Below are 25,919 nucleotides of genomic sequence, written 5' to 3'. Positions count from 1 at the left end.
CTTTAATCTGATTGTGCATGTGCACATGTTGGGGGGAGGGGGGAAATGGCCTGTATTAATAGGTGCCCAGCAATGGTTCAGACAGAGGCGAGGCAGGATGTGATCCTGCTGGGGCTAGAAGTGATCACCTGAGTGGAATTATTAGCTTCGCTGCACGGATGGGGAAAATCCTCTCCAAGGGAGAAAGCTTCTCCCTACTCCCCATCTACTTCCCTACTCCCTTATTTCTTGGGGTCACTGAATTGCATTTAAGAAATACAGACTTTGGAGTCTGGGGTTTGAACTGGCTTGTAGGAGACACCACTGCTCCCCTGGTTCCTGGGGACTTGCCGATTACAGGCGCTGGCAGAGTTCCTGTTCATTTAGAGAATGACCGTTGGTTGGTTGTCCCCTGCCCAGCACATCTTTGTTTATTAATATAAAAACCTATGTGTGTGTTATGGTTGCTCCTGCTAAGATCAGGGCCCCGTTGTGTTTGCCATGGGAGAGTCCAGTCTACACAGACAAAGAGCAGGGCACAGAGAGGGGAAGTGATGCGCACAAGATCGCGTAACCGGTAAGCGATGGAACTTGGAATAAAACCCAGGTTTCCTGGCTCTCAGCCAGTGCCTTGCCCACTAGATCACACCACCTATCTCAGTGTGGCCTAAATCCCAACGTGCTCACCCAGATGTTACTCCAGCCTTGACGCAAAATCTCCACTGACTTCAATGGGAATTTTCCCTAGTAAGGCCCAAGTTAAAAAGTGCATGTGGATTTAGGGATTCAGCCCTTTCAGAGCCATTCCCAGAGGCAGTTGAAGAGCAGATTGGTTCACGTGTGTGTGCCGGGGCAGTGGCTGGCCTTTAAACCCAAGCTTCAGGAGAAGCCCACATTGTCTGAGCCTAGGTTAATATCAGCAGGCACCAGGCTGCAGTATGTTAAAAACCAGTTCAGAAACCTATATTCTGGGTGAGGTCACTACAGGTTTGACTTGCCTGGTTCTTGCTTTCCAGGAAAGGCATCTCTGAACCCAACATTGGCTGACCCTGCTGCAACCCTGAGCCCGTGAATTTGTTAATTCCTTATACTGTGGTAGCGCCCCCGGTGTGCTGAGTGCTAGGCTGACACCTGCCAGGAGACAGCTCTTGCCGCAAAGGCTCTTAGTCTTGTAGCTGTGCCTCTTGGGCAGCATTCGGAGGACTTGCATGCTGCATGTTTGGGGTCCCTATCTAACTCCCTGTGCACTTGGTGGAAAGATTTCAGTAGGAGCTGGATCCAGGCCCCTGAATGTCTTGAAAGAGAGGTTGGGATTGTTGGCAGGTATTTTAGGAGTGGGGAGAGGTGGAGATGCTTTGAATTTAGACACAAAGTCCCACTGGGGGAAATGGTAGGCAATATTGTCAAATCTTCTCAAAAAGCATCCAGTTCCTCTAGCAGGGTGGGATGAAACACACTTGGGGTTTTTATTATGGGCACAAAGAAACAGGGCCCCGAGAGGCTGTTTGCTTTGCTTGTGTTCTGCTCACTTTTAACTGGCTTGGCTGTATGAAAGGGAAGAGGTTATGAGGGCAGACCAGAAGGAGGGGACTTGTATAACAAATCCATGTACTATAGACTAGCTATGTCACACACACTGGGAGCTGGGGCTAGAACCTATAGATCTTAGTTGCTTCCAAAGCCAGGACTCTACCACCTGAGCTAAAGGAACAGTCCCTTAAGAATCAGAGGGGTAGCCGTGTTAGTCTGGATCTGTAAAAGCAGCAGAGAATCCTGTGGCACCTTATAGACTAACAGACGTTTTGGAGGCGTGGGGAAAGCCACTTTCCCCCCCCCCGTGGGGGTTGGAAATAAACCCCACCCTTCCCAAATCCAGAAAAAAAAAAAAACCGCCCAAGGGGGTAGTGGAAATTTCCAGGGGTCAGGTATACTATATAGCCTAGCAAGCAAGCTAGAAATAACGAGTTAGTATCAATCAGGAGGAGGGACCCTTGTTCGAGCCGAGAAGGTGTGAAAACAAGGGAGGCAGAAACGTTCTGTATATGGCCAACCATTCACACAGTCTTTGTTTAGTCCAGAGCTAGATGGTGTCAAATTTGCAATGAACTGCAGGCTCAGCAGTTTACATCTTGAGCTATGGTCCTTGGAAGTTTCATAGACTGCAGGATGGCACCTTAAGGTTGACTATAGTGTGGCGAGGGAGCTTGAAATGCTTCTCTACAGTTTCATTGGTATATTGCCAATTTCTATATCTCGGATTTGGTCCATTTTAACCTTTTTCCTGTCAGTGACTGTCCAGTTTGCGATGTCATAGCCAGCAGAGGGAGCAGTTGCGGACATAATGTGACGTATATTATATGGTGGACGTGCAAGTGAATGAACCAGTGAGGAGGATGACTGGTTAGATCCTGTGAGGATGTCGCTGGTGTAGATATGTGGAGAGTTGCCAGTCGGAGGTTTGTTCATGTGGTGTTCCTGACGTAGGGATTGAGGACTGGATGGAATACGCGACAGTAGTGCAGTTGCTGAGAGAATACGTTTCAGGTGGCCCGGGTTGGTCTGTTGGAGGATTAGAAGGCCTGCCACCCAAGACTGTTGAAAGTGTTGGATCATGCTGCCAGGGAGGGTATGTTAGATCACCTGAGATGATGCGTTGGAGGAGGTTTAGGACTGGGGCTGTATGTGATGGCCAGTGAGTCCCTGTTGTTCTTTCTGGGTCTTGTCTGTCGAGTAGACTCGGTATGTACACGTCTGCGCTCTTATGATCTGTTCCTAATTCCTCGTCGGAGATGTAGCATTATGAGAAGAGTTTGTGGAGATATTGTGATAGTGTATGGTGACTCTGCTCTGAGGGGATTAGAAGCAAAGATCGCAGTTTACCTCAGCTGACTTGGCTGTATAGAACAATGGATCTTGAATGGATGCCCGGGACTGTCGAAGCTCGGAGCGGCATAGAAGGTAGCATAGCGGTCAGTAGGTTTTCGCAAAATCTCAGAATACAGAGTGGTGTTAATGTGCACCAGTACACTCTATATGCACCATGGGTTAGAAAGTGGACCTCCCATGGATAGATGGTCCAGGCTGCAGTTGATGGTGGGGGAAGTTGTCGCACATCGTGCTGGAATTTTCTACGCAGTCTCTCCCATGGGTCCGATGCATAAGATTCATCAATGGCACCCTACGGTTAGAGAAGCCGGGTGAGCGGACGAGAGCTGAGGACGTTGTTCTCAGAGTCAACCCTAACAACACTATTGCTATGCTGGAGGCTCATCGCGGTGCCCAGTAGGCCAGTTGGCCACTGATGATCTGGACGAACTAATGATTGTCATACAAACATTGAAAATAGTGTGGTGGTAGCTACCTAAAGCACAGAGCCAGCCAGTTGTGCTAGAGTGGCATCCAGGCAGGGATACTGTTCCCTGACAGCTTGTTAATCATACTGTGTGTGATGTTTCTGGTGAGAAGACATCTATACGAATTAGGCACATCCAGGTGGCTAGGATGGGTGTCTTCTGGGAGGTGACCAAGCATTGTAGTTTCCTCAGGAAATCAGTGGTGTCACGGAGATAGCTGGGAGATGCTGGTGGCATAGGGCCTAGTAGAGAGTCCACATATCCAGACAGTCCTTCAGTGAGAGTGCCAATGCCGAGATGATGGGCATCCAGGATTTCCGGGTTTGTGGATCTTGAGGAGTAAGATAGAAAACCCTGGTCGTGGCTACAGAGGTATGCTGATTTGTTCTCGGTGTTAGTTGTAGGAGGTGTCCTGAGTAGATGGTCAGTTCCTTAGTGTATTCCTCAGTGGGATTTAGGGAAGTGGCCTGTAGAATTTGGTATTGGGGAGAGTTGTCTGGCGCCTCCTTTGGAATCAGACTCTTCATGATGACAAAGCACCCTTTATCAGCTCTTTGATGATTAATGTCAGGGTGCGTTTCTGAGCTGTGGTGCATTGCGTTCTGCATGACTTAGTTATTGAGGCCAAGCGGTTTGTTTTTCACGATTTTGCCTGTGCACGTCGCGGAGCATTCAATTATAGGTCCACCTGTCATTTCGACCTTCAGGAGGAGTCCGTGGAGTTCTTCTTCTTGTGCTGTTGGTGGGAGGGTACCTGTGTATAGTGCCGACTGTTCAGTGTTGTCCCTGGAAGTATTCTTTGAGTCAGACAGCGGAAGTAGGCTTCCAGATCGCCACAGAACTGTATCATGTTGGTGGGGGTGGCAGGGCAGAAAGAGAGTCCCCGAGATAGGACAGACTTTTCTTCTGGGCTGAGTGTGTAGTTGGATAGATTGACAATATTGCTGGGTGCGTTAGGGGTACTATGGTTGTGTCCCCATGTGGCAGGTAGGAGTTTAGACAGCTTACAGTCCTTTTTCCTTTGTAGAGAGGTTAAGTGTCCCTTAAGAGGCAGCAGTGGTAGATCCCTTGTCCTCTCTGTGGATCATCCAGTAGAGGACAAAAAGCTCTAATGCAGACATGAGCATAGCCAGTACATTACAGTAGATATAGGTCAAGAGGGAGCACAGTATGTATAAAAATGTGAGGTATATTTTTGTGGATAAAGTGGTGAACAGGAGGATTGAGTTTCCAGTCAGAGTGGAGACAAATAACATGAACACTTGTAAATGCCACATTGAATGATCATATAGAATCTAATATGTTAAGAGTCCAGCCCTGCTCCTCTTAAAGTCAAGGGATAAAATATCATTGACTTTACCGGGAGTAGGAATGGAAGAGATATTAGTCATTTTTGAGCTTCAGAGAAGCTGTCTACATTATGGGAGTTTAGAACGGTATTTTCCGAAGTCAGTGTTTTCTCTGGCAGATTAGCTCTGGGTTTTCTGTCTGCCTCTGTCACACACAAGGTAGAGATGGCAGAGCTTCTCCTAACCATTGCATGCACAAAGATCCTGTTGCCTTCTCTTTGTCTTGCATGACCCTAGAAAGCCTGGTAGGAGCTGGGCAGAACCTCCTCACACCAGGTCCTTTATTAAAGGTGCCATTCATGAATAAGAGTGGAAGATGCCTCCTTAGACACAATGGACTTCGCCTGCAGCATTTAAAGCCTTCCTAAAATAGCTCCCAAGTCTTTACCTAAAGGAAATGTAACTCAGATGTCCGTGGAAACATGGAAAAGCACCAATTATTGTTTATATAACTGTAGACCTAGGAACCCTGTGCTAAATGCTGTACAAACACCCTAACCCAAAGAGCTTGCCGTCTAAGACGAGAGAGAATGCCCGGGGATAATTCTCCCCATTAAAAGCTGTCCCAGCCCCCTTCTCTGGTACATCAACATCCCACGTTGTTTTGGTCTTATTTTCCCCATAGGGATCAATTCATCCTCAGCTGTGACATTTCAGCCATGCTATATGTTTTACTAGGATCTCATCAGATTTCACAGGCTGAGCTGGGTCTGTCCAATACTATACTTGCATTGGTAACCCCCCTCAGGAGCACATACCTACCTGCTCTCTGAAGTGCTGCTGGTGATTTCACTGGTAATTTGATGCCCTACCATCGTGCCTTTCCTTTTTCCTTGGTGCTGAGATACTTTTTTGAATCTGTGGTCCTGAGTGTTTGAGGTCATCAAAAAATCCCTAAAAGCAGCAAAGAGTCCTGTGGCACCTTACAGACTAACAGAAGTTTTGAAGCATGAGCTTTCGTGGGTGAATACCCACTTCGTCGGATGCATGGATCCGACGAAGTGGGTATTCACCCACGAAAGCTCATGCTCCAAACCTTTTGTTAATCTATAAGGTGCCACAGGACTCTTTGCTGCTTTTACAGATCCAGACTAACACGGCTATCCCTCTGATAAAAAATCCCTAATGTATTTTGAAAGATAGGGCTAGTTCTAGGGTAATATTTCATTCTACCTAGATTTCCCCTTGTAATTTACACTGAATATAGTTTTCTGCTTTGCTTTCTTCTTTTAGAGCAGTGGTTTACAACCTGTGGTCCATGGATCCCTTTGGGTACGCAGACTGTCTAAAGGATCTGAAAAAGGTCATTGTTACCATAGACCAGTGGTTTTCAACCAGTAGTCTGCAGATCCTTGGGGGTCTGCAGACCATGTCTAAGATTTCCAAAGGAGTCCACACCTCCATTCAAAAATTTTGAGGAGTCTGCAAATGAAAAAAGGTTGAAAACCACTGCTTTAGAGTCATGCAGTAGTGTTGCTGTCCACTGTTAAAACAGTTGACATGCTCCATCCCAGAGGCAGCTGCATTTCAGGGGTGGATAAAGTGATCTCTAGGTATAGTTCTGTAGATATGGCCACATCATTGTAGTGCTCTGGACTCCTTCAGGATGCAAGGTGCTATTATCCCATTTCTCTCTTCTTGCTCTCTGCCTTTGTCCCTCTGTGCTCCTGCCCATCCCACCTCCTCCCCCCTCCCCTCCCCATAGTGCTGATGGCAGCATTTATCTGCATTTGTCCTCTTTACCCGGCATCTAGTTATTGATATACATGATTATAAAGAACCCATAATCACTTCAAATTAATCTCATAAATGACTTAAAACACCAAAATATTTGCATAATGCATCTTAAAGGTGGCAGCTCAAAGAGGATAAGACTCAAAACTGCTTGGGACAGGGGGAAAGGGCTTCCCACTCACCTGCGAACTTGCTTAAGTAATTAGCCTTCTGCTTGCGTAAGGGGGAATTTGCACTGGTTTAGTGGAGGAAAATAAAGCAGTGGAAGCTAAAAGGCTTTGAGATTTTGGTCCCAAGATGGGAGGGGGAGAGTAATGGGGCAGATGACAGTGGCTGCCGAAGCAAAGTCTGTTTTTGTCTGCTGCATCCTGTGAAAATCTGGAGCCAGACGCCTGCTGAAAGTACCTCTGTCTAAAGACTTTCTGTCATAAACTTATCTGATTAGAAGAGAGCTAGACGACAGATTAGCCCCCGCTTCTCCACTGGGGATGGGCTCTTTGGAGCATTTGAGCAGCTCTGTGGTTTTTCCTCGCTCTGATGGCGAGGGGGGTGGTGATGGGGGATATTTAAGGGGAGATGATTGCTAGGTAATTCTGCAGATAATGCACCCTCTGAGTTGCCCTGGTGGTCACAGGTTAGGACGGTCTCCTCCGAGCCAGGGAGTCGGTGGTCATGTGCTGTGTGTCGCAGACACACAGAGCGGATGCACTGATCATGTGAGTAACAATTGTAAGGGATCCTCTGACTTTTTTTTTCAAATGTCTTAAACCAGATCTCACGGAAAGAAGTTATTGTCCTTTGGCTGGAGAGAGGAAGGAAAATAGCTACAGTGTTTAGCATAGGACAGGCACTCTGTAGTAGAAACATTGGTGGTTTAAGATACAGCATTAAACAAAAATAGATGGAGAATTTCCAGTGTTAGCTTCTAGACATACATACATATATAGAACTTTCTCTCTTTCTCACGTGTTGTATATTGTCTGTATTTATGTATATCCATATCTGCTTCCTCTCTATGTAAGGTATGAAAACAGAGGGTTTGTAATACAGTGAGTTTGCCATCTTAACTCTAGTATTTGCTACTGTGAACATCTTTGCTCTCTCTCTCTTTCTCTCTTACTCATGCATTCCATGGTGGGGGAAAGAGAACATTTTAAGAATATTTGAGCTAAAGCTAGCCCACTTTGAAGCAGCTTTGATGCAAGGATAACAGGCAAAATAATATTTAATTGCTCACTCTGTGTGTTCTTACCCCAGAAGGAAGGAGTAGTTATTTTGGTATCAGCTAGACTGATGGGCTGAAAATAGGATTTATAAACAAGGTTATATTCTTTCACTCTGGGCCACAACTGTGTCTGAGTCTCTGGTAATTCTCTACATATAAAAAATATTATGCAAGAAAATAAAACATTCTCTCTCTCTCACACACACACACACAGTGCAGGAACTGAAAAGCTAGCCAAGTGGCTGTCTGTTAACGATCATCCATCTGTCAATCATTTGAATTCCAAGTTTTTGTCAGTTCTGGAATAGTCATGCCTGTTTCTCCGCCACATTTCTAGGTACTTGACTTGGCCCGTGTGTGCTGGCAAAGGGGAGGCGAGGTGCTGGCCTCTGCAAAGCTCTGTACTGGGAGCAAGCCTGCTGCTTGGGAAGAGCTTTACTCTACAGGGGCTTCCCCTCCCCGAAAACAGAGGAGGTTGCTTAGGAACTTCAAGTGGGGGAGGGAGGGAAAAATCTTCCTCATAATTCAGAAATCTCCGGGGCAAACAAAAAAAACGTGCGCACGCACACACCCTCTGACACGAACATCAATTATGGGATGGTAAATAGGATATTCTTAACTTGGCTTTTTTCTGCTCTGTTGCAGCCGTGATAACGACCTTTCCACCATCATCTCCAGCCTGCATCAGAGCCGCCAGCTCGTTATGCCAGAGACCCAGAGTCGCTGTGAATTCAAGAGAAACAGTATCGACGTCGGCTTAGGAGCAGCAGGTCAGCAGCCAGGGGCGCCTGGCTCTTTTGTCCTCATTCGCTGGGAGGAGGAAAGTTTCAGCTAGGGCTTGGGTTCGGTTTGTTGACTTCTCTCCCTCCCCTCCCCCACTTTGGCCAGCCGGCTTCATTAAATTTCAGAGCAAGGCGTGCGAGTCTCCCAGTATTTGTGGACAAAGATGAACATTAAGGTTAAAGTGATGCGGTCGTGTGAGATTTCAGCTCCGTTTTATTCTCAGATCTAGTGGTCTGTGTTAAAATGCAGGGGAGGAGAGCGCTCCAGCAAAGAAGTGAAATGTCCCCAGGGATAGTGGCTAGTGATGCAGAAAGGCCTGGCGCAGAGAGCACGGTTTGATTTGTAATTGTATTAATCAGAGGCTCTCCATGCTGCCTCCGTCCCTGCCAACTCTTTGCAAGGATAGTTGCGTGGCTTTGTACTGCTGCCTGACCTTACGGAAGTTCACCTGGCTTCCCCTTACGTCTCGTGCTGAACCAGAGACGCTCCAGTAGAGCCGTGCACTGCACCCCTCTGGATGTCAGCATCAGAGAGGAAGTGACGGGCAGGGATGCCACGGTGGTAAATGTGCCTCAGTCAACAAGTGGGGCACTGGACACTGCTGACACTGTCAGTTCTGTATGTGTCTTGCAGAATCAGTGAATTTCTCTCCCAGGATGGTTAGTGGCTGGGAGAACCATTTGGGGTTTGGGTAGATCATCACCCTCACCATTCACATCTGAGAACCAAGGCCAGTTTCAGATTTCACTTACGCTGGTGTCAATCCTCAGTCACTTTACTCACCAGAGTTGCTCTAGGTTGACGCTGGTATAGCAGAGATCAGAAATCTGGACATTAGACAGAAAAGGGGCTGCTCGATCCAGTGTAAATCAAGAGTGACTCCGTTGAGTCCAGTGGTAAGTAGAGGAGAATCAGGCCTGTACTGATGTATTTTTAAAAGCTGCCAAGTAGGGAGTCTTTTCAGGTTGTTTTGGAGGGGGTTGTAGTCCCAACAAGCAAATGAAGCTTTACTTCTCAGGAATTCTTGCTCTCTGAGCGGTGCTATTTAACTTTTTTTTTTTTAAACCACTCTTGAGAGCAGGATGTTGATTTTAACGTCTTCCTTAATGCTATAATTGTTGGCTGTTCGTTTTGGCCCTGTCATTAAAAGGCAGATTATTGTCTTTTTGTTTTTATTCTGCTGGTCCCCAGTCTGCCAAAGTCGGAATTTAGATGTGTCTGTGTATGTTATTAGGGTCTTTGCTTGAAAGCCGTGCATTTGTGCGTGCATGTAAATCATTGGCATTGATTATGCAGCTTAATCCAGAATCTGGTTTTCACTGCGGGATGCAATACAAAATGAAGGATGCAGAGGGTGCGGGAGGGGGTGGGTGCACAATAGGGAAGGTGCGATACCAACAGGTGCAGCTGGTCTCCTTCATTATGGCTAGCTCCAGCTGCCAGTAAAATTAACGGAAGGATTCCTGGTGACACGGGAGGGAGCTGCCTCAGGCCCTTGGGCCCCAATTCTGCCAAGCACACAAGCATGTGCTTGAAGTGCTTGGCTGAATTGGGGCCTTGGTTTGCTAATGCCTGGGTGAGTTGCCAATGTAGCAAAGAGAGAGAAACAAACTCATCTCGTGGAGCGAGCCCAGTGCAAACTTTTCTAATGTCTCTTCCCCAGCCCAGACGCCTGCTGACTGCTACTGGCATAGCCTGATGCTTGGTGAGGACAGGTTTGCAGAGTCAGGCCCCAGTGTGTTCAGAAATGGGGAAACCAACGTTTTTAATGTGAGAGGCAAATATCCTCCAGGAGGAATTGTAATGCTTGAAACTGGACATTGGCAAGAAGAGAACTGGCAGTGGCTCTCTTCAGCCCAGCTCCTGCCCCAAGAAGGAGCTCGCTCTTGTCAGCCTGGTCAGACCCAATGAGAGGGGTTTAAACCAAAACCCTACAGATGTCCCCCGCCCCCCCCCCCCGGGCGTTGGGGGGAATTTCAGACCCTGATTTGAATTTAGCAGGTTGGCCCATCTCTAGATAATGGGTTGAAATAGGGTCCTGGTCCTGAGCTTTGGGGAAATTTGGGTGTTGGGTCCATGCTTTGCAGACTGGGAGTCTATGCAATTCTACCAAGATGGTGGGCACAAGCATTTAAAATATGTGACACTCCTTCTGTTTTCCTGGTAGCAATCCGGCACTGCTCCGCAAATTACTCAGCAGCAGGTGTATCCGAGAGGGCAGTCGTCCCTCCTTCCTTTGCAAATTGCACTGATGGGCCTATCTCAGAGCTGTATTCTGCTGCACTGCTCGAAATGTACCTATGTGACCATTTCTTCATTTCTTCAGTTGATGGAGACAGTGCGGCCTAGTGGTCAGAGCCTGGGATTTAGGACTTCCTGGGTTCTCTTCCCCTTTCTGCCACTGACTTTGTGTGTGTGATCTTGACCAAGTGACTTGGTGCCTCAGCTGACCTAATTTGTGAAAACAGGCTTAATACTGTTTACTTTGCGGAGAAGTTGCCAGACCTAATTGAGGCTGATAAAATGCTCTGAGATCTGTAGCTGTGGAGAGGAGCAAAGTGTGCTCTGTTTGTTCTCAGCAACACTGAATGATGACAAGGGAAACAGACAAAAGAGAATCCCAATACGCCCCCAGGCATCCAGAATCCAGAGATGGGGAAAAGCCTGGGCCTGGATTGATTAGGTTGGTGCTAGTGCAGTGGCAAAGCCTGGCTCAGGTTGTATGGAACGGGTGAGCAAGGCCCTGAAATAGGCGTGTGTTTTCTACAGGAGGGATAATGAGAGGCCGCTGAGCAAAGGACGGCGCCTTTGAGGATGGGATGGATTCTAACAAGAGTTGACCAGTAGGGGAGGAGGTGCCGGGGGAAACAGAGTATGAAGGTGGGGGCAGGAGGGTTGCTGTGGCTCCACAGGGGCAGTTTAAACCTGATCTTCCCTGCTGTTGGAGGCAGGTCCCTTGTAGGAACCATCTCTGCCCAACTGGGAGCTGTCTCTCGTTCGTGTGCGTGCTACACCACCTTCCTGCTAGCAGATTCCTTGATGGGGCAAAGGCAATAGAAACTCTGGGACCTGCTACTGTTGACTTTGTTTTTTTTTTTTTTTTACAAGGGGGAAAAGCCACAACTGATTTACCACCTGCTGGGCTTTAAACTGAGTGCCGGGTTAGCCTGGAGGCTTAACTGGTGCGAAATCTATAATGCTGAGTGCTCCCTGTGGTGGTGGTTTATTGTTTGTATCCCAGTAGCTACAGAGATCAGGTCCTCGCTGTGCTGGGTGCTGTACGTGCACGTCGTAAGAGAAGTCGCAACCCCAAAGAGCTTTCAGCGTGCATCCAAAAGAGTGGGAGAAAGGAGGTATTGTTACCTGCCTATGGTAGATTCTGGCCACAGGAGCTGCAATACCATACGTAGGGCCTTTTTTATGAGGGTCTTCAAAGCACCACCCAAAGGTGGCGTAGAGGGGAAAGTCACTTGCCCAGGATTATAGGGCAGATCAGTGGTGGAGGTCTCCTGACTGCCGGTTCCCCCTGCTCTCACCACTGCTGGCATGCAGGGGTTGCAGTCCGACGGCAGGGATTTTACATCAGGGTTTTCCCTATGCAAGTGATCTGTGTATGTGGTGGAAACAGGAGATTTGTACAGCACCTGGTCTCTGGCTAGGACTCCTAGGTACTACAGTAGTGCAAATAATAAATAATATTACTAATAATAGGAGATCTGGATGTGAATCACTCACGGCTTAACTCTATCTGGTTCTTCTTCCTCCTTTTCTTGAACCTTGAAAACATAAAACAAGGCAGAACAAACCCCACCTGCAAAAAACAATACTCTGGCCCAGCCGTCATTTCTCAGCAAGACAGAAAGGGCCCCAAAAAGGCAGATCTAACCCAGGCTTTTGCAAAGACAGCAGAAGAGGAGGCCGAAAGGCGTGTGCTGATAAAATCTAATTGCCCTATCGATCGGTTTCAGAGCCACCATTGGCAGCGGTAATGATTGAGATATTCTTATGTGTTTGATGCATGTTAGCGGCATCTCACTGCTCTGGCCCCACTGCGGACCTTCAGATATTATGGAGATCTCTTAATCATGAAGCAAAACCTATGTGTGCTGGGTCCGCTGTCCAACATCGAAGATTTATGATAATTATTATCAATGCTGAGCTTGGATTTCTGCAGGAGCCAGCCTGGTGCCCTGGGTTCCAGGGAGGAGCTGGCGCATTCACATTTCCTGGTCATTCACTGGCTCATAGAATCTATCCCGGCTCCAGTTCAGGGTTTCCTCCACCTCCCTCCCCTTTCTTTGTTCTTTCCTCCTTTCCTGGCCGGGCTAACATGGAGAGAATGAAGTGTTGGGTAAAATCCCCAAGCCCCACGGTGTGTATATCCTGCCCCTCAGTGTGTGTATGTTCTGTTAGCTGTACGGGTTGGGGAGTTATGCTCATGCACCGAACGGGGGTTAGATGGCGAAAGCCTCTATTAGCCCACAGCCTGCCCCCCAGCACCTGTGTCTGTTCCCCTGTTCAGCAGCCGGAACACAGGGCTTCCCATCCAGAGGCCCTTTGAAGAAAGAGGCTGAGGCCCTCAGTCCAGATGTGCGGTTAGTGAAAGTTCCGAGGAGGAGGGAAGAAGCTGTTGTGAAGCCCAGATTTAAACTCCAGGCCCTGACTGTGCTGTGTGTTGTGACGAGGTTAATCTAGAGTAACTCGCAGGCCAGCAGAGTAACCCAGACCAAAAACTTGACCCCATGTTCTTCAGAAATGGTTCCCAAGTCCCCTCTCACAGAGTCAGAGGCCCCAGTTCCGCTCCTGGTAACCATTGTGCATAGGGAGTAGCTTTACTGAGCTCAGTGGAGTTGCTCTGGATTTACAGTGGGGTAGAGAGCACTCGTGGCCAGGGGACTTTTATTTAAGTGAAATAATCATTAATAATCCAGGGCCAGAACCCCTCACTCTCCTCTGCATTGCTCAGCCCCTCACTCAGAGAGCAGTCCCCTGGGAATAGTCTGCTGGGCAGCTTGAGGCTGGCAGAATCAGGCCTGAAAGGAGTTTGACTTTGAAATAGGCTCTCGAATGGTAAGAGCTGTCTCTCTGCACCTCCCCCACAATATTGGTGATTTCCGAAATTGAACAAAAGAATGATTGATTCTGGCAGCAGCAAATGCGGCATAAGCAGGGGCATTTAAATCTCCGCTGATTGTGCTGCACTTCACTGATCAAACGATGTTCAGATGCCATGTGAAATCAAGGGTATGTCTACACTGCAGAGTTAGCCAGAGCTCTTACCAGGTTTTAGCCTTAGCCCTCCCTGCCATCTGCACAGAAAAACCTCTGGCCCAGTGCTTTCAGCCTGGCTTAGCTTACCTGACGGGCAGGGTAGGTTAGAACCGAGCTCCACTTTCGTTTGGGTTGGAACCCACCCACTTTGCAGTGAGGACTCAAGGCAAAATTACTCGACTGCTCAGAGTCCTCCAATGCCTCTCCACAAGCCCCTTCCCCCCGACCCCCAAGGGAGAGAGAAGTTTTCCTGCAGTTGACTGGGAAAGAATCCTAGAGCATCTCAGCACAAAGAACCATGGGCCATCTCCCCAGACACACGCAAGCAGGTGCAGGAACAGTAAGGACATAGTGATGCAGATAAGGCTTTACATTGGGGATGCTCACACCCAGGCTTGGCTAACCCAGGTGCCACCACCTGGGTTAACTGTCCAGTGAAGGTATAGTGCTATTGGGAAAATGCCCGCCATTGATGCCCTGCTGTACCAGTCCCGTATACATAGCAGGGGTCAGTGTATTCCTTCCTCCCCACAATTTCCCTCTTTCCAAAGCCCACTGCCTCCCGACCTTGAATTCTGCTGTGTTCCCTGCAAAACGTCCTGTTCCCTCCCCACGATGACATTCAGCAGTGTTTAATGCAGCGGGGTTGCAGCTGGGATGTAACATGGCAAATGGAAAAATATTGGGACTTGTCCGCCTTGGAAATGTGCGGAGGCCGCTTGTGCTGGGGAGATTCGGTAAGAGGCTTAGCAACATGTGAAAAGGTAGAGTGAGAAAGGAGGGGGCTGGGGAGGGGGGCGGAGGGCAGCCAATGAGCCTAATGAGAATATAAAAGTAGTTTCCAACTAGATCAGATAAAGATGAAACAGCAGGCAAGGTGCTGCAGTGGCACGAGAGAGGGCTTTGCCATGAGAGAGGATGATGGCGCAAAGCACTTTTAATCTTAATTGAGAGAGAGAGAGAGACGCAGAAGGATGAGCAGAGCCTGACAAAGGCACGGCAGCAAAGCTGACGGTTTGCACATCAAACACAGACTTAGAGCCCCTTTAAGCAGCTCGTTGTGTGTCTGTAAACAAGTCCAATCCCCTCTATCCAGTTTGGCTCATGCAGCCTGCTAGGCCATGCGGGAGGCGGGGCGGGGGTGACGGCTTTGCAGATCCAGTGACTGACAGACAGGTGGTGGAGCTTCTCCCTTCCAGGCTGGCTTCAGGATTAGGGGGGTGGGCACCTGTCCTCTTGGGGAGAGAATGGTGCCATCTTCAACCTTGCAATCTCTCCTCTTCCCCAACAGAGCTCCTTGATTTCTTCCTCCTGTCCCGTCCCCCCTTTCCCTAGTTGCTCCCTGCATGGTGCCTGATTCTGGGGCTGCGATTCAGGCAAGTAGTCTCATTGGCTGCAGCAGGAATACTTGCATGAGTAGGGTTTGCAGGATCAGGCCAATGGGTGCCAGAGGAGGGTGGAGGTCTGTCCTCCCCTGTGCCTACACGAGGAAGCTGGCTTGATGACTGGCAATTGCCCCGAAGCAGGCCAGTGTAGGGCCCCATGCCATGGTCCTTTTAAGGGACAGCATGGTTAGCAGGACCCCAGTCAGGTCATCCAGGCAGCAGGAGCCCCACACAGTCCCATGTTATAGGTGGGATTGTCCCATGGATTGGAGGCCCCTCTGCCTGCAGATTTTGAGGGTCTTGAAAGCCAGCTGTCTCCCTACCAGGAATGCCCACAGAGAGCGCTGGCTGGTCTGTGTGGGCAGAGACTCACACTGGAGGTCCTGGCCTAATAGGAACAGTATCCTCATCCCAGTATCCAGGCTATAGAACCAGACGCAGCTGCCCTTTACCCGCACTGTGCATCCTGTATAACTTTGTTTAAACCAGATGCAGAATGTCTAGACGAGTGGGGCAACGGCCAGTCTCCCAAATTTCTGTAGGGCTTATTCTCTCTTGTTCTCTGGCCACAGTCTGTGAATGTTCTGGTTTTCACCCAGTTTGTAAGTTACATTTTATAACCTTTGCGCAATGAATGTTTTCTTTTATTTTTTTGTGGCGAGTTCTCCTTGAAAGATTTCACAAAAGAAGACGACTTAGCACTTATGTGGTACCGTTCGTCCAAAGATGATGATGACAATACCTAGCACTTTACGAAGGGGGGTATTGTTACCCATTTTACTGATGGGAAACCTGTGGCACAGAGGGGGGAAGTGTCTTATTCAAGGTCAGACAGGGGTTGGGTTGCAAAACCAGGAAACAGTTCTCCAAGTCTGGTGCTCTGGGCTATGCTATGCAACATAGCGTAATCAGAAGTGAGCATTGAATAGACTTGTGTTAAAAATTGTTGGCGTTTTTCAGGAAGGGGTGTATCTGTGTTAGATCTTTTATATTGATTTTCATCCAAGAATGTGTGTGGGAGAGTAGTTAGTTAGATCCCTTATATTGCTCTCCACGGGCCTGATCCACAACTCAGTGAACTCTCAGTGGCATGATCCCCATTGACGTCAGTGGGCTTTGCATCTAGCCAGGCAAGAGTTAAGTCGGGCCAAGGATGTTGTAGCTAATGATTAGAGACAGATCTGCAATGAATGGGCTGTTTTCTGAGCCTGGGATAACGAGCCAGGACACAGGCATGTTTTCACTTTAAAAAAAGAAAAGAAAAGAAAAAGGAAAAAAAAGGCTTTATTGAATTGCTGCCTTAAATTGAGCAGAAAATCTGCTCCAAATGGGCAGCTGAGGGTGGGAAGCCCAGCCACCTTTGTGTACAGATGTTATCGTGAAAGACAGCTGTTTACCTAGGCCACACTGAGAACTGACCTCAGTCACCACCTCAGTCTCCAGCTTTTGATCTGGGGCTGGAATTGCAGATTCCTCCTCTCTTTGTGCTCCTCTTGTGTTCTATTTCTGCTGAAGCCTGTTGGGAGCTGGAGATGACCAGCCTCTGCTGGTGGTTGTGTCCTGCTTTGCATTTGAACGGAGGTCTTGGGAGGTGAAGAAGCAACATGCAAGCGCGTGGTGGAAGTGCAGTTCACTTCTCTGCACTACAGCATGGAACTCATGGGAGCATGGGCCAGGCCACAGGGCATTGGATTGGCAGGTAGGAAACTTGGGTTTTAAACCTGGTTCTGCCACTTATTTGCTACGTGGCCTTGGGCAAGTCACTTACCATTTTTCTGTCTCATTATTTTCATCTGTTAAAAAAAAAAATAGGAGCGTGTCTTCCTGTTGTCTTCAGCAGGCCTCAGATCAGGCCCACGTCCCTCGTATGCCGACACAAAGGGGTTTGTTCAGTTTTCTTTGGCTGCCTGCGGGTTCCCAGCAAGCTCAGTGCTCCTTTCCAGGTGGCTCAGTGGATCCCTGCAGAGAGCAGAGGTCAGGGCCTGATTAACTCATAAGCAAAATGAGTTCGGGGAGGTTGCTCTGCTAAGTCCCTTGTGGACATGAGCACCATTTTCATGATAAACCCACCTTGCTCTTAGCATGAGGGGCTGCACAGAACAGGCTCTAGAGGACGCTAGCAGACCAGTCAGCACACAGCTGCGGCCCATGTGACATCCTCAGGGCCATATAGGTAGTATATGTATTGTGTGGATGCGGCGCACACAATGCACAGTGAGCAGCCTTTGCGGTCCACAGTGGTAAGTAGGTTGAGAAGCACTGCTCTCTAGTAACAGCTGAGTGAGGAGAGCCAGGAAGGCTCACGCCTGGATCTAGCAGGATGGAGTGGCTGTTGCTGGGACAATGAATCTTATGTTTGTGGGAGGAGGCAGCCCTACAGGGAAGAAATCCACCTAATTTACTCCCAACATGACTTGTATTTTGGCAAGCGAAATAAACCAATGGTTCTCAACCAGTGGGGTATGCATACCCTGGGGATACATCAGCTCATCTAGATATTAGCCTGGTTTTACATCAGGCTACATAAAACGCGCTAGCAAAGTCAGTACAAACTACAATTGCATACAGACAATGACTTGTTTATACGGCTCTATATGCTATACACTGAGATGTAAGCATAATACTTTTATTCCAGTTGATTTATTTTATAATTATATGGTCAAAATGAGAAAGTAAACATTTTTTGGTAACAGTGCGCTGTGACGCTTTAGTATTTTTATGTCTGATTTTGTAAGCAAGTAGTTTTTAAGTGAGGAGAAACTCAGGGGTACGCAAGACCAATCAGACTCCCGAAAGGGGTACCATAGTCTGGAAAGGTTGAAATAAACAGCTCAGACTCTCATCCTCTCCTTAAAAATCCAGAAAGAATGAGATTATCCCGCTTCCAAAACTAACCCTCCCATCACCCCTTCCCCCCCAAAAATACCAAAACAAAATTCTTTCCCCAGGTGTTTTACAGGCAGCTAGTAAAGAGCCGAAAACAAATCATTGGAGCTGTGACATCTCACTGATGTTATATATAGAAATTCAATATGGAGTGTAATGTGGCACCTGACTTGTCCACTCTCGCTTGCTGCCGGGGAGCGGGAAATGAATTGCTTCTCCCGGCCTCACCATGAGTCGATAGATTTCAGCGCCGAGATTTTATCCTCCCCAAAGTGTGTGCTCGTGTCATATGTATATTGGAGTGTGGGCGTGCGAATAAGTGCACGTGTGTGTGTGTGCATATATAGTACATGTATGTTTGCATGTAACTACATACGTATATAAATGTGCGTGCCCAGGGATGTGTATGTTATCAGAAGTGGCTGTTGTGAACTCAATCACATCATGCCTGGAAGTAATGGTAACTCTTGCACTAGTCGTAGGTTGGCTTGGAGCTATTTAATTTTTTTTTTTCACAGTATGTCAATGATGGGCTTACATTGTGATTACCTGCCCTTGCAGAAGGCGTTGGGCTACCTGTCTGATCCTTGCTTGCTTTCATGCAGTCACGGTATGGCTCAGCAGCTTGTGGAAATGGGGGGGAAGTCCTCCTTTCTCGAGACAGGCCTGGCTGCATTGTTTTTGGTTTTTTTGAGAGGAGTGACATTAAAGAGTTGACCCTCGGAAGGCCAAGAAAGAGTTTTTTTAAAAAACTGCTCCTGCCATTCAGATCAACTTGGCTGAAGAAGCCCTGCTGGGGCATGGACGTAACAACAGTTGTGAGATCCCTCAAACTGGCAAAAACCGTTCCAGGCGGTGCTTAGAACGAGCTGTCTTTCCAGGAACTAGAGGGTCCTCTCACTGATGCCCTCTTCAGGTCAGTTTGTGAATCAGCACTCAGCCCCGCCATCTGGCCTGGGGCTGAGCTGGAATCAGCGGGAAGCGATATGTGGTCATTTCAGAGGAGCTTTCGTTGTCGCCGTTATTGTGGGCTGTGCACGTTTTCCGGGTGTCTTTGCCTGTACAGGTAGTCCCAGGCTGCAAGAGCTCCCTGGTTCATATGTGAGACACCCCCCCATCCCTAGTGGAACGGAGCAAAGGCCCCCCCCCCCGCCCCGAAGTGTCCAACGCCTTTCAGTGATTACTCGGGTCATCAGTAACATTCTGTGGCAGAAGCAAACTTCTAGCCTGAGGTACTGATCAAACCAGTGGGGAGGTGTCAGCTGTGAGCACGTGGCTGTGGGGAGCCAGCTCATCAATGAATTCCCCCCCACCCCGATGCCCTCTCCCCGAATGCTGGAGCGTGGTATTGAACGCTGCCAGGGGAACTTGTCGCTGCTGTGCTCTTTTGCAGCATTCAAACATAAATTTACTCCAGAGCAGTGGCATTGGGAGTGGGGGGATTGTGGAGGGGAGGGAGCTTTAAGTTAACCCTTTTCTGGCAGTAAAAAGAGGGGAATCTGTTGTGATAAACTCAGGACAGACAGCTGCAAGGGAGGGGTAGGAATTAGTCCCAGAGGATTAAAAGGCCCTCCTCCTTATCAACTGGGAGGCAACTACAGGTCAATCAGGTTCAACTGAGAAAAGGTTACCAAAGTAGCAATTAGAATCAGCTGAGGGGGAGCTACCTGAGGTTAATTAGTATCAGCTGATTCCAACTTAGGACCACCTGAGACCTTTTTAAACCCTTCCCTAAGAGGAAGGAGGGGGGAGAGCAGAGAGAGAAGGAGCCCTGCTGCCAGGAGTGTAGGAGCAGCAAGACAGCGAGCCTCACCAGGAGGGGAGGCAGTACTCTCTCCCACAAGGAAGTAAAAGAATACTCTAAATAGGACTGGTGGGGATACGGGGAGCAGACTTCCCCTGTGTCCCAAGGGGGACTGCGTTACCCAAGCCTGTCTCACCAGGGCTAAAAGCAGCAGAGGCTGGGGAGACTGAGAAGGTGCCTTGCCACACTGTCTAGGGTGACCAAATGTCCCGATTTTATAGGGACAGTCCCGATATTTGGGGCTTTGTGTTATATAGGCGCCTATTTCCGCCCTGTCCCGATTTTTCACACTTGCTGTCTGGTCACCCTAAATCTGTCTGCCTGTTAAAAGTTTTCAGCTCCAGATTATCCTTTGTTCTTCATTTCATTTCCCTCCATTTACGTGTCTCCTTTCCTCTACCGTTCTCTCTTTTCTCCTCTGTCCTTCCGTTCCCCCTTTCTCTCCCTTGCCTTTCTTTATTCCTCTTTCCTAAACATACTTTTCTTCCTCTCTTCCCTTATTCATCTTGTCCCTTCTTTCTTCCTCTCACATACACTTTTCTCCTTTTCTATCCTTCTTTCTCGCCTTCTTTATTCCTCTTTCTCCCCTCCCTCTGTCTCCCAGTGAGCGCCTCGGGAAGAAGACAATTTGAAGGCTTTCCGATCTGCTCTCAGCTGAGGGGCTCTTTCTCTCAAGCCAATCAATGGCAGCCTTTCAGCCCCAGTGGGGCTTGGCAAACATGAGATCAATAAGTTATTAGCACCATTCTGTCAGCTGTAATGTGGAGATTGATCGGGGCCGGGTCTCTTGCATGCTGCCTGGCACTTCCCCAGCCTGATAAAGATGACAGATTAAGGGAATAAGAAAAAGGAATTAAGGAGTCTGGCTGTCAAAGCTGTCACGGGCTGGAAGAGCGCAGTTTTTTTCAGGGGCTGAATGAGTGCAATCGGATGTTTAAATGGTGCTAAGGGTACAGCACCACCAGCAGCTCTGTCTGGAATCACTGTCTTTAGCATTCACCTTTGAGAGCGGCGCAACGAGGTCTGTGCAGAGACAAACCTGCATAGGCGCAACAGCTGTGCAGGGCATTTAAGGGAATAGGAGCTTGCTGGCATGGGCCACACACACAAGACGCTTCGTCTCTGTCAAGAGAGACCACGAGCCAAGGCTGAGCTGTGCTCCCCTCGCGCTCGCTTGCTCTAGGAGGGCCTGGCTTCCAGCCACGCTTGTGATGCTGCCGACCAGCACGTGCGAGGACTCTGATGCCGTGGTGAGCTCACCCCAATGTCAGAAAAGGGGAAGCTTTGGGGGTGCATCTTGGGGCGAGGGAGTGATTGTGGCAGGTTTTTATCACAGAGTGGAATGATTCTGAGACAGTAGAAGGGGGAACAGTCTCTGAAGGATAGTTGCAGACATATAGGCGAGCTCAGCCTAAGTGGGGGGAGGCAGGATTGAGATCTCTGGGATCATGACACTCTGTGGGATAGTGCTTCGCTGCCAGAGCTTCTTTCATGCCATGACCTTGGAGTCCTCTATTGGCAGTGATTATAGCTCAAACTGTCTTTGTGAGGCGGGTTCGGGATCAGAATACCCCTTTTACAGACAGGTAAACTGAGGTACAGAGGGCTTCTTCAGAGCAGCGCAGAGAGACAGTGGGTCGCAAGCAGAGATGGGAATTGAACCCAGGAGTCCTAACTGTCAAGCTGATTGCCCTGACCACTAGACCACGCTCCTTTCCAGAGCTGAGGATAGAGCCCAGGGGTCCTGATTTGTAATGTGTCTGAAATAATACACTCCTTCCCCAAGCTGGGGATAGAAGCCTGGACTCCAGCCTCCCAGTCCCCCTGCCCTAGCTGCTAGACCTCCCAGCATGTCCTCCCCATATTTTCCCTGAGAAGGGGGTGGAGCTCACAATTGCTAACCAAGATTCTCTGGGTAGCGTACCAAACGAGTCCATTTGTGTCTCTCACGCTCAGCGTATCCTCTCTGTGAGTGTTTTTCATACTATGAATATTTACCACTTTTTTATGGCTCGGTATGCTATGTAGAAATAAATTGCAAAGGGAAGTGGGAGACGAGATGGCGTTTGTGCACGTTTGCTCATAAACAGCCCAGTTACAGGCAGATTGGAGGCTGGCTCCAGGGTGACCTGCACCTCCCTCTGTCACATTCCTTGGGAATCTTAGTATTTGGGCTGGGCTCTGAGGCACTTTGCTGCTGCTCATGCAAAGCAAATGGAGGCAGACAGCTGGTGACTGACGGACCAGAGCTGACATGCTGTGCAAGAGGCAGAGTGCCTGCTGGTTACAGCAGAGAGCTGGGACTCAGGAGAGACCTGGGTTCTTTCCCAAACTTGGGGAGGAGAGCGTTGTTGGGTTATATAGCATGGGACTTGGGTCAGGATTCCCTGGGTGAAACGCCCATCTCTGCCACTGACTTTCTGTATGACCTTGAGCATTCACCTGCTCCATTTACATCAGTGTCCATCTGACCTCCTGACACTAAGCCCACCTCCTGGGGGGGACAGAGGGGAGGTTTGCAGAATATTTAGCGGTCTCTGGGTGATGGTGCTAGAGGATTTCTTGGGGGTGGGGTGGGGGGTGGAGTCTAAATATTGCTCCAGAGCTATTTATCAGCTCTTACCTCACGAGATGCAAGAACGGATCTGTGCCCCGAGCTATTCCAGTTCTCTTCCTGACTGTGAGGCTGATCTCCCTGCAGGAGCTCCCATCTCTTCCAAGGGAGAGTCAGGAAAAACCTGTCCAAATGGGGAGAGAAGGGGAAAGGATTTTAAAAAAATAAATTAAGAGTGTGTCTACACTGCAGTCGACGATGTGATTGCAGTTTGGGTAGGCAGAGCCGTGCTAGCTTTGATCTCGCTAGCAGTGAAGATGCAGTAGCCCAGGCGCCGACTTTCTTCTGTCCTGGTGGGTGCTTCACCCTGAGGCTCCGCCCCTTCCTCCAAGGCCCCACCCTCGCTCCGCCTCCACTCCACCGCCTCCCGCCCACCACCAAACAGCTGATCGGTGGGTGGCTGGTGGGTGCTGGTCACCCACTATTTTTTTCCCATGGCTGCTCCAGCCCTGGAACACCCATGGAGTCAACGCCTATGTGCAGGAGCACTGACCCTGCTGCAGACTAGCAATGCGAGTACATAGCCAGGATCCCAGATGGGCTTGTGCAGCCCACACAGGGTCCCTGCCACCGCATCTTCATTTCTGTTTTTAGCTGTGTTGGCTAGGTTAAAGCTAACTCGGGTTTGCCTACCTGTGCTGCAATCACACTTCTGATGGCAGTGCAGATGCACCCTGAGATTTTGTAATGCGAGACTGTAATCTGGCCTATTTAGTACAGCACTGCAAATTCAGCACCTCGTAATGGAAATGAGCCAGTGGGAAAGAGAAACCGCATCTCCTCAAATACTCCATTCCAGTGCAGTGCCTCCCAGGGGAGTTTCCTTTGTGCCTGTGGCCTATCACCATTTTAAAAATAGTTTGTTACAGGGGACCTGAAGGGTTGATGTTTGGGATTCCTGGCTCCAACATTTGCAGACCCCTGGTGTATGCTAAGAACAGTATTGAGCCAGAGAGCTTTTGGATCCAGGCCCAGATCTGAGAGACTTGCTGTGCTCTCATCTCTAGCTAGAAACTTGTGACGATGTTAGCAAATTTTTATCATTTATATTGCGGTCGCGACGAGGAGCCCTAGCCAGGGCTCAGGCCCCCTTTGTGCTAGGCACTCTTAAAACAGCGAACCAAAAGAGAGTCCCTGCTCCCAAAGAGCTTGCAGTCCAGTGGTATGACGAAAAACAACAAGTGGAGACAGGCAGACAGGGAAACACAAAAAAACAATGAGATAATACTGGTCTGCGTGATAGGCAGTGTTCTCACCATGCCAGCTGCCTTATCTAGCAAAGTCCTCTCAGCCAATGAGCTGCCCTGTTGGAGGGATGGAGCCTTCCATCTCCAGAAGGGTGCAAAGAAATTGTTGCCAGATCTGCCCAAAGCCGCATCATTGCACTGCTGCTGTTTTGGTGTTGAACTACAGGGCTTTCCCCTACTCTCTGCAAGAAGAAAACCTGTGGCAAAGTCTGCTCATTATACTCCCCAGCATCGGGATCCCGCCTTCCAGAGACCCTACTGCCTTCCTTCCCCCTCTGCCCCCACCTTCCCTGAATCATTTTTTTCCACACCCATTGCCCTCAGTTAAATTATGGCCTATAATTCCCATGACCTTGTGCTTCACTCTCCCTTTGTTCCATTGATTCCTGCTGGCGAGGGGCAGAGCTGATCGGCTGCCGGATTCCACACTGCTGAGCTGAGCCCACCCCGTGTGGCCCCTCATTCGTTAGTCTTTGTTGTTAGCCATTCATGGCCCGCTGGGACTCAGTAAGCTGCTGCTGCGTCTCGGTTTCAGGGCAGACCAAGAAGCCTGTCGCCAGGGCGGCAGCCTCCAGGATCCCCACAAAGCTGTCACCCGCTGCGCAGGCACAGACTGAGCAGCTGGGCTGGAGTGGGGGTATTTCTGCAGGCTGCATGCACCAGAGGAGTTAAAAAGAAAGTACTGAGATGCCTCTGAGACCTTTCAGGCTGGTTAGTGGGAACTGTTTGTTATACCCAGGACTTGAAGTGGAAGGGTGGGAGTCAGGAGCCTGGAAAGACGTTTGCCCTTGTTAGAATAATACCGAGAGAGGAAAGGCTGGTTTGACTTGTTACATGTTCACCAGCTGAGCCTTGGTTCCACCCGTCTAACCTGGCTCCGTCCCACTTAGCTGCACCAGGTGCTTCTGCAGCACAAGCAGTGCCCTGGCTAGGGAATGTCGGAGAGGCACTCTAACCCTGCCTCGTTCTTGGTAACGCTCTGCACTGCAGAAAAACCAAACGTTGCCTCTTGGCCTCTCTTCCATCTGTGTGTGGGGAAAGTTTGCACCCATGTGAGAGACACCCGATGTGTGAACCTGCTGAGTGACTTGTCACAGTTATTATCCTTCCCCTTCCCCTGAGCTCGAGCCCAGCTGTTCTGTCCTATACTGTGGGGGGTGAGGTGGCTCCCCTGGGAAAATCAGAGCAGAGAGCTGCAGGAGCTGGTGGCACTGCCTGGCATGGACTTCTCCGGCTTAACCACTTAAATTCTTTTGCTGTTAAAGGCTATTAGAGGTATTCCCTGCTCCCCAGAGCAGCCCCAGCTCCCTACCTTTATCTGGGGCAATGCATCTCAGACTGTCCCTGTGGGCTTGCCATGGGTTCAGCCATCCTGGGTGAGCCAGTACACGAGTACCTAACCTGCTCCAGCGCGGCCTCCTTGTCGATATCAGCATGCGGCTGTCCTGCGGCCACACTGACATTGTCTCTGGTCATGAGAGGCAGGAACAGCTATCGGGACAAGTATCCTGGGATCCATAGCGCTGCAGCCTGCTGCATTGCTCTGGGCTCACGTTCACAGGGTGCTGTGGGGCAACTTTTCTGCCCATTGTGGGAGGAAGTGGTCTAGGCCTGGGAAATTCATTTCCTGGCAGGCCCCAAGGCGGTGTGGGGGAGGGCTCTTACATGGATCCTGCTCAACCTAACAACCAGGGCTGGCAGTGGCTGCTTTCTGTGGAGTCAGTGTTTCTTTGGCCTGCCCCTGCAAAAGCTGCTGCCAAGAGACAGTGCCAGGTGTTTCAGAGGCGGCTTTTGGCCTGGAGAAGATGAAGGCAGCAGCTTGCAGTTACAAGCAGAAGCCCTACAACAACAGAATGGGACCATGTGGAGATGGAGGCGTAGATGAAGCTGATGCTGTTTTTCGTCCAGCCCCTGCCCCCATGCGGACCACTGCTTCTGGCCCAGGACCACAGGCCCCGAGTGGTGGGGCTACATGGTGATGGGAATGCAAGAGGGCCAGCAGTGGGCCCAGAACGTTCTCAGGAGGAAAACTGTCATGGCACTTGAGCTCGCCAGGGCCCAGAGTGGCCAAGTTGGCAGGAGAGAGCTCCTGCAGCTGAGCCTGAGGGCTAGCCAGCCCAGCCTGCAGGCAGATTAGTGAGCTCAGCTGGATTGCAGCAGAGACCTGCTGGGCACAAGCAGCCAGCAGACCTGCTTTTAAGTTCAGCAGCAGGTTGCTGGCTGCTCAACCCGTATGCCTACAGCTGCGATCACGCCTGTGCCAGCCTTGCTCCAGCCCTGCTTGTGCCC

At 49.4% G+C, this 25,919-nt stretch overlaps 1 protein-coding gene across 2 annotated transcripts in view; it reads left to right on the top strand.

Annotated features, from left to right (window-relative positions):
* Window positions 1-25,919, top strand: part of SAMD11 (sterile alpha motif domain containing 11) — a 181,106-nt gene that overhangs the window by 100,508 nt on the left and 54,679 nt on the right. For both annotated transcript variants that reach the window (XM_075060202.1, XM_032779953.2), the window contains exon 5: window positions 8,286-8,410. In XM_075060202.1, coding sequence (XP_074916303.1) covers window positions 8,286-8,410 — 125 coding nt within the window. The remainder of the gene's footprint in view (window positions 1-8,285; window positions 8,411-25,919) is intronic.

Source organism: Chelonoidis abingdonii, chromosome 23 (assembly GCF_003597395.2).
Source record: "Chelonoidis abingdonii isolate Lonesome George chromosome 23, CheloAbing_2.0, whole genome shotgun sequence".
NCBI classification, from domain to species: Eukaryota; Metazoa; Chordata; order Testudines; family Testudinidae; genus Chelonoidis; species Chelonoidis abingdonii.
The sequence above is the reverse complement of the archived record's forward strand: the minus strand, read 5'-3'. Positions and strand labels throughout refer to the sequence as shown.